Genomic DNA, 8,941 nt, shown 5'->3' on the forward strand with positions numbered 1-8,941 from the left:
ATGAGCCCGGAATGCAGAAGGAGACCTCTCTTACGTCCATGACTCGCGGCCCCTGATAGAGGGAACAGGAAGCACGGGAGTCTAAGGTAGCACGAGTGCCTGGCAGGATCAACAGCCAGTGGATGGATCAGGAAGCCTTCAAGGAACTGTAACTGGATCAGCAGATCTAGGCAGCAGGAGACGGGAACCAGCTGGAACCAGGAAACACACAGGAGCAGGTAAGTAGCAGTGGAGACGGTGCACAGGAAGGTCAGCCAAGCCGGGTCAAACCAGACGGTCGGTGCAGGTACAGATGCAGCAGACAGGGATGGAGTCACAAGGCAGGCTGGGTCGGTAACATGCAGGCACAGATGGACCAGAGGGTGAGGCAGATGCAGAGTCATGGACAAGCCGAGGGTCAGAGGCAGGCAGCAGGCAGGGAAGGTCACAGATCAAGCCGGGTAAACACTGGATCAGATCAGGTAAAGCACAGGAATGCTGTAGATCAGGCAGCATTTGTCTGAGGGGAGAGCTGTGTTTAAATAGCCCGCCTGGCGCCAGTAGCTGCGCGCGCTCCTGCGCCTGTGCGCGTGAACGTGCGTGCAAGCGCCCAGACACTCGCCGGCTCCCTTGTTATTTTATAAAAATCCCCCCCTTTTTTTTTGTCCCTCCTTCCCATCTCCCCCCCCCCCCCCCTTTTCTTCTCTGAGATCGAGGTATAATGACTTGCTGCCAAATTGATAGATACTATGAACCTGAACAGTTGGGGAGGCTGGAAAGGGGATATGTAGGAGTAAACTCAACCCTTTATAGTACATTATGGACTAAGATGGGAAGTGGTTTTCCCCTTTTTTTTCTTTTTCTTTTCTTTTTCTTTCTCCCTGTTTTCTTCTTTTTATTTTCTCTGTTTACTTTTTTTTTTATTTTTCTATTTTTGAATAAAACACTTTGAGATGTTTATATAAAATCTTCAATATTATGCAAATGTTATTTATGGATATATTAAAACACCAAAATGCACAAAAAAGGCCCAAACGCCACCGATCAGCGCTAATGATCCTCTTAAGGTAATAGATGTCTATATCGCTGCTTGTGATCTTAAATACTAAATAGCAGCTACTGAAAAACGCGTTTCGTCACTTCCTGACTTCGTCCCAAGGCGTCCTTCATTTTTTTATCTTATCCTGTACGTATAATCTGTAAGGGGGTTGTTATATGGCTTCAATAAAACAAATTTAAATGGGATTACGCTATGTGAATCTTTATATTTTCACATGACCCTGGTATATTGGAGCTGCTCATACTTTATAGAATACAGATAATCAGTGGATGTCCTTGAGAAGTGGAAACTTAAAGATATATATTTGGATGCTTGATTTTACCAGATTTCTGGTGAGTTTAACCCCAAAGGGGAGAGTTTTCTACTCACGGGGTGACAAGCCTCGTGTTTTTGCTGCATGGATCGATGAACTTTTTATCACCTTAAGCAAATTTTCATTTTACTCACCTGAAACCACTTCAATGGACTGACTCATTTATTTATCTATCTATTTAATTTATGTGTACAAGGAATTGTATATAAGCATGTCATAGACATTTAGATTGACATGAGCGCATTGATGGATATATGTTTTGATTTCTTCTTAATTGTCATTCTGAATCATAATTAAAAAAAAAAAAAAAAAATAAGAAAATAAAAGAATTGCACAGGTTCTGTGGCCAATTTAATGCAGATAAGGCACTAGGTGAGTTTAATTATCACCTTAATCAGTCACAGAACCTGTGTAATTAATATTCATTCGGTTTTAAAGGGATGAGGTGGCAACCCTAATAGAAGGTTACTGTGAGGATCTGCTATCCTCAACTTTTTTCTATATGCCTTTCCTTCAACGAGATTACGCCTGATGTAATCAGGAGGTATAGGGATTAAGGAGTGGGGATAATTCCATGTATTTGTTGATCCTCTATTTCAGTAAATGGCTATTGCAGTGGTGATTTTATTCCTTTGTTTATTATATGTATATGTGGATTGTAGACTTATTTGTGGTGGCTGTATATGTGGCTTGTAGACTTATTGGCAGTGGCTGTATATGTGGCTTGTAGACTTATTGGCAGTGGCTGTATATGTGGCTTGTAGACTTATTGGCGGTGGCTGTATATGTGGCTTGTAGACTTATTGGCGGTGGCTGTATATGTGGCTTGTAGACTTATTGGCGGTGGCTGTATATGTGGCTTGTAGACTTATTGGCGGTGACTGTATATGTGGCTTGTAGACTTATTGGCAGTGGCTGTATATGTGGCTTGTAGATTTATTGGCGTTGGCTGTAAATGTGGCTTGTAGATTTATTGGCGGTGGCTGTAAATGTGTCTTGTAGACTTATTGGCAGTGGTTGTAAATGTGGCTTGTAGACTTATTGGTGGTGGCTGTAAATGTGTCTTGTAGACTTATTGGTGGTGGCTGTATATGTGGCTTGTAGACTTATTGGCAGTGACTGTATATGTGGCTTGTAGACTTATTGGCAGTGGCTGTATATGTGGCTTGTAGATTTATTGGTGGTGGCTGTATATGTGGCTTGTAGACTTATTGGCAGTGGCTGTATATGTGGCTTGTAGATTTATTGGCAGTGGCTGTATATGTGGCTTGTAGACTTATTGGCGGTGGCTGTAAATGTGGCTTGTAGACTTATTGGTGGTGGCTGTATATGTGGCTTGTAGACTTATTTGCAGAGGCTGTATATGTGGCTTGTAGACTTATTTGCGGTGGCTGTATATGTGGCTTGTAGACTTATTTGCAGAGGCTGTATATGTGGCTTGTAGACTTATTTGCGGTGGCTGTATATGTGGCTTGTAGACTTATTTGCTGTGACTGTATATGTGGCTTGTAGACTTATTTGTTGTGACTGTATATGTGGCTTGTAGACTTATTTGCTGTGACTGTATATGTGGCTTGTAGACTTATTTGCGGTGGCTGTAAATGTGTCTTGTAGACTTATTGGTGATGGCTGTAAATATGGCATGTAGACTTATTGGCAGTGACTGTATATGTGGCTTGTAGACTTATTTGCAGAGGCTGTATATGTGGCTTGTAGACTTATTTGCAGTGGCTGTATATGTGGCTTGTAGACTTTTTTGCGGTGGCTGTATATGTGGCTTGTAGACTTATTGGCGGTGGCTGTATATGTGGCTTGTAGACTTTTTTGCGGTGGCTGTATATGTGGCTTGTAGACTTTTTGGTGGTGGCTGTATATGTGGCTTGTAGACTTATTGGCGGTGGCTGTAAATGTGTCTTGTAGACTTATTTGCTGTGACTGTATATGTGGCTTGTAGACTTATTTGCTGTGACTGTATATGTAGCTTGTAGACTTATTTGCAGTGGCTGTATATGTATATGTGGCTTGTAGACTTATTTGATAAAAACATCCTCAACCAAGGTAAATCCCCTGGAAGACTGCCGGGACCAAAAAGGACTCTGTGGGGGAAGGGGAGAGACAACCTGAAGGGTCAAGAGAGGAGATGTTGCGTCTCTTGATCTCAACTCCCCAGAGAGCCATCCGGGGAAAGGGGACCACTGTCCACCCACTCTCAAATGTGGGGTCACTCACTGGTGTGTTCAGGGACAGAGACAGATGGCGGCTCAAGTGAACAGAGGTGTGCGAAAAGCCATTCAGTGCACAGGCTAAAACAAATTCCTTTTTTGTTTTTGCAAGAATTGGGCATTGGCTAATACGTATGTACATGCGCAAACTCGCGCACGTACACGAGCCATCGCGCATTTTTGTGCGTAACGGCGCACGTGAGCACAACACCTGTGACAGGTGTTGGCGCCAACCAGGCTCAGGTTTAGTGCTGCTTTGTCTTTCAGCCTTCTGTGTATCCTGTGTTCCTGTTATCCTGTATCCTGACTCCAGTTACTGACCCGGCTTGTCTGACCACTCTCTGAACTCCATCTGCACTGACCCCGGGTTGTCTTTGACCTCCGCTCATGCCTGCTTCATTGGCTCCTACTGCACCAATTGGCTCCTGACCCTGCTTGCACCCAGACCACACTATTGCTCCTCTGTACCCGATCTGTCCTGCCAGTGTATGACCCGGCTTGCCTGACTCTGCTTCTGGACTCATCCTGCTGTGTCTGCTGTTCTTCAGTCTGCTACCAGTGAATGCCTCACCTGCCTGCTGTCACCAGCACCAGCCTGCTTCAGTCTGCCATCCACCAGCTGCACGCCTGCTCAGGAGCTTGTTGGAGCCATCTGACGCCTTCACCTGCTCTGCTCCTAGCAAGACTTACAGGCACTCATGCCACTCTGCACTCCTGCACTACCTGTCTATACTATCAGGGGCCCCGAGTCAGAGAGGCCTTCCGCAACGTATCAGGGTCTGCTACCAGGTACGTGATGAGGGTACTCTGTTCCTAAACACACCAGCGAGTGACCCCACTTTTGAGAGTGAGTGGTCGCAAGTACCTTCTGCGTGTGGCCCCCATTGGAAACTTGACACACGTTTGATTATAGCACAATCATTTTTGCGAGCATTCCATACCAGTATCATGCAGCACTCATAAGACTCCTGAAGAAGCCTCTGTGGTGAAACATGTAGAGCAGAAGCTGCCGCTGTTGTCTTAGGTGGTGGTTTTATTAACTTCTTTACATTTTTAAATTTGCATATGTAATAAAAATGGTGTTTTAATCAATTTAAACATGTCTTTTAAGTTGTGGTTTCTGGCATCTTAAAAGATCCTTCTCTTATTGTTTAATCTTTTCAATTATTACTAGAGTTGTATTGGACAGTTCGGTCCCTGTGCTAGGAGTGCGCAGTGAGCATGCTCACAGCACAGAAAGCCCTGCCACCCATGAACGGATATGGGCAGTGTGTTGGCATTAAAGCCCAACCTCTTTGCTGCCAAATATACTGTATACGTTTGCCCTACGTGGGTGGCAAGAGGTTGAATAAAGAAGAGTGACGTGCCGTGAGTGTCCCCAATTTTGTTTCCTTGGATTGCTGCACAGGACAAAGGTTACGCGTAGTTTCACAGGACAAATAGTTCTGCAAATTGTTGATAAATAGGCCCCATAATGTTCCCCCTACCAACTGTACAATGACGAGAGTCTTCAGGCCGTAAATCAGAAGATTTGTGCATCATTTCTATACATGATATCGTTCTCAGAACCTACAAGTAAGGACCTTCACAAACACATTGATCACAATTTTCTTCATCGTACATTTGGAAACATAAGTTTGACCTCTTTATACACCACATAAGTATAAAAATAATTCCTTCTTTTCTTATTTTTTCCTTTGCAGAGGAGAATGGTCTATAGGCTGGTAAACTAGCAACGTGGCAAGATGTCCAATCTAACGTCAAATTACACAACTCCTCAATCTAATCCTACGGACCTCACACCAAAAAGAACAGAGACGGCCTTATGTGGGGTCACCGTCCTCCTCTGCCTCATTGGACTTGTTGGGAACACCATCGTCATTTTCTACTTCTGGTTTAGAATTAAACTCAATCAGTCAACGGTCTACATCCTGAACCTGGCGGTGGCCGACTTCCTATTCTCAGTGGGGTGCTCTATCTTTTTCCTTTACCTTGCGTGCGTGATCAATGGAGTGGACACCACCGATGAGAGTATTCGGGGCATCAGTATATTTGGAGAACTGCTGATCAGTTTCACATTTACCGCAAGCCTCTTTTTCCTTGCGACTCTCAGCTGTGAACGGTGCCTGTCTGTCTGTTTTCCCCTCTGGTACAAATGCCGGCGGCCGACGTACCTGTCAACCATATTGAGTGGGGTAATGTGGATCCTGTCCCTTCTGATATCTGTACTGGAACGCTTGGTTATCCCTGAGCACCGTTCTACTGTATACATAGTCACATCTGCTATTTTCTTCCTTGTCACTCTTCTCATGGTTGGTTCCAGTGTGGTCCTTCTCATCCAGATCCAGAAGTCGTCTGTAGAGTGCCGCCCCTTGAAGCTGTACATTGTGGTCATTGCCGCCATCATAAACTATCTCATTTCACTGGCTCCATCCAGAGTTCTAAGAATGGTGTATTTCTTTGCTGTTGTGCCAACATCATACATGAGGATAATCTCCCTCATTGTGATCTGTCTGTGCTCCGCATTCAATTCTGCTGCCAATCCATACATCTATATCATTGTCGGTAGGTGGAGGAGGAGGATCTCCGCTGCACATGCCTTGCAGTTGGCCTTCCAGGAGGACTCAAACCAGACGTCTGAGGAGAACATCACAATGGGGAGTCAACGGTCTGAGACTTAAAGCAAATCCGAGGCTGTAGAGATAGATTGTGGCAAAACTTTTTAGACTGGATTACAAATGATCCACCACCACTATCTACAAAGTCCAAAAAAATTAAGGAGCTGCTCACAGAGAATGCTTCTGGTGGTATGGTAACTGCTGCCTATAGACATTGGCATTGCAGCAGGTGGTAACACCTTTGCAAAAGGATATTGGGCCCAGTCTAAGCACCACTGGTGATATTTATAACAATCAGTGAAGGAATTGAGTTTAAGATATCATAGGGGACTTTACTCTTCTTCCTAATAGATTATTTACATGGCTTCCATCAGGTTGGAGGTTTTTCCCTGATGCTGTAAGAGTGATATGTTCTGGGTGATATTGGAGAATTGCTGTCATTAAACTATTTATTTTTTTTGTATTATTATTATTATTATTCAGGATTTATATAATGCCATCAGTTTGCATGTCACTTTACAATATAAAGGGAGACAGCACAGTCACAATACAATTCAAAACAAGAGAGTTTGGAGGACCCTGCTCCTGATAGCTTACAATCTAATAGGAAAAGTGAAAAAATGTAATACCCGTGGGAGATGAGTTGATTGAGAAAGTAGAAATACCGTTTATTAGGTGGAGGTGGGATAGGCCTCTTAGAAGGGAGGCGTTAGGGTCACCTAAAGGAAGACAGAGTAGGAGATAGTTGGAAAGATTGGAGTAAGGAGTTCTAGAGGATGTGAAAGGCTCTGCAGAAGTCCTGGAGGTGAGCATAAGAGGAGGCAATGAGGAAGCGAGAGCAGGATTTCTTGGGAAGTCTTAGGAGGAGCAGAGAGGATGGTTTGGTTGATGTTGTGAGATAAGTTTGGTGATTTGGTCGGTTGGTTAGCTTGGGGAAGAGTTGTGAATGGTTTGATAGGTTGTAGCTTAGTATTTTGAATTGTATTCATTGGGTGATCAGAAGCCATTAGAGAGATTGGCAGAAAGGGGCAGAGGACACTGAGCCGAGACCTGTGGAGGGATTGGCAGAGAGAAGTGCAGGACAGTGAGCAGAGGACAGGATTAGCAGAGAGGGGCAGAGAACACTGAGCATAGACCAGTGGAGGGATTAGCAGAGAAGGATTGAGTACACTGAGCAGAGGCCAGTGAAGTAATTGGCAGAAATGAGTGGAGAACACTGACCAGGGGCCAGTGGAGGGATTGGCAGAGAGGGGTGGAGGACACTGAGCAGAGGCCAGTGGAGGGATTGGCAGAGAGGGGTGGAGAATATTAAGCCGAGGCCAGTGGAGGGATTGGCAGAGAGGGGTGGAGAATATTAAGCCGAGGCCAGTGGAGGGATTGGCAGAGAGGGGTGGAGAATATTAAGCCGAGGCCAGTGAAGGGATTGGCAGAGAGGGGTGGAGAATATTAAGCCGAGGCCAGTGAAGGGATTGGCAGAGAGGGGTGGAGAATATTAAGCTGAGGCCAGTGGAGGGTTTGGCAGAGAGGGGTGGAGGACACTGAGCAGAGGCCAGTGGAGGGATTGGCAGAGAGGGGTGGAGTACACTGAGCAGAGGCCAGTGAAGTAATTGGCAGAAATGAGTGGAGAACACTGACCAGGGGCCAGTGGAGGGATTGGCAGAGAGGGGTGGAGGACACTGAGCAGAGGCCAGTGGAGGGATTGGCAGAGAGGGGTGGAGAATATTAAGCCGAGGCCAGTGGAGGGATTGGCAGAGAGGGGTGGAGAATATTAAGCCGAGGCCAGTGGAGGGATTGGCAGAGAGGGGTGGAGAATATTAAGCCGAGGCCAGTGAAGGGATTGGCAGAGAGGGGTGGAGAATATTAAGCCGAGGCCAGTGAAGGGATTGGCAGAGAGGGGTGGAGAATATTAAGCTGAGGCCAGTGGAGGGTTTGGCAGAGAGGGGTGGAGGACACTGAGCAGAGGCCAGTGGAGGGATTGGCAGAGAGGGGTGGAGGACACTGAGCAGAGGCCAGTGGAGGGATTTCCGGAGAGGGGTGAGAGACACTAAGCAAAGGCCAGTGGAGGGATTGGCAGAGGGGAGTGGAGGACACTGATCAGGGGCCAGTGGAGGGATTGGCAGAAAAGAGTGAAGGGCACTGAGCAAAGGCCAATGAAGAGGTTGGCAGAGAGGGGTGGATGACACTGAGCAGGGGCCAGTGGAGGGATTGGCAGAGAGGGGTGGAGGACACTGAGCAGAGGCCAGTGGAGGGATTGGCAGAGAGGGGTGGAGAATATTAAGCAGAGGCCAGTGAAGGGTTTGGCAGAGAGGGGTGGAGAATATTAAGCCGAGGCCAGTGAAGGGATTGGCAGAGAGGGGTGGAGAATATTAAGCCGAGGCCAATGAAGGGATTGGCAGAGAGGGGTGGAGAATATTAAGCTGAGGCCAGTGGAGGGATTGGCAGAGAGGGGTGGAGGACACTGAGCAGAGGCCAGTGGAGAGATTTGCAGAGAGGGGTGGAGAATATTAAGCCGAGGCCAGTGAAGGGATTGGCAGAGAGGGGTGCAGAATATTAAGCTGAGGCCAGTGGAGGGATTGGCAGAGAGGGGTGGAGGACACTGAGCAGAGGCCAGTGGAGGGATTGGCAGAGAGGGGTGGAGGACACTGAGCAGAGGCCAGTGGAGGGATTGCCAGAGAGGGGTGGAGGACACTGAGCAGAGGCCAGTGAAGGGATTGGCAGAGAGGGGTGGAGGACACTGAGCAGAGGCCAG

The 8,941-nt window shown here is 46.6% G+C and overlaps 1 protein-coding gene across 1 annotated transcript; it reads left to right on the top strand.

Moving 5' to 3' along the window:
- Nucleotides 1-5,281: 5,281 nt before the first annotated feature.
- LOC141147476 (mas-related G-protein coupled receptor member H-like) lies at nt 5,282-6,655 on the top strand. The gene has a single exon (XM_073634711.1). The coding sequence runs from the start codon at nt 5,320-5,322 to the stop codon at nt 6,253-6,255; it is 936 nt and encodes a 311-aa protein (XP_073490812.1). The 5' UTR covers nt 5,282-5,319; the 3' UTR covers nt 6,256-6,655.
- The last annotated feature ends 2,286 nt before the right edge of the window (nt 6,656-8,941 follow it).

Source organism: Aquarana catesbeiana, linkage group LG06 (genome assembly GCF_042186555.1).
Source record: "Aquarana catesbeiana isolate 2022-GZ linkage group LG06, ASM4218655v1, whole genome shotgun sequence".
Lineage (NCBI taxonomy): Eukaryota > Metazoa > Chordata > Amphibia > Anura > Ranidae > Aquarana > Aquarana catesbeiana.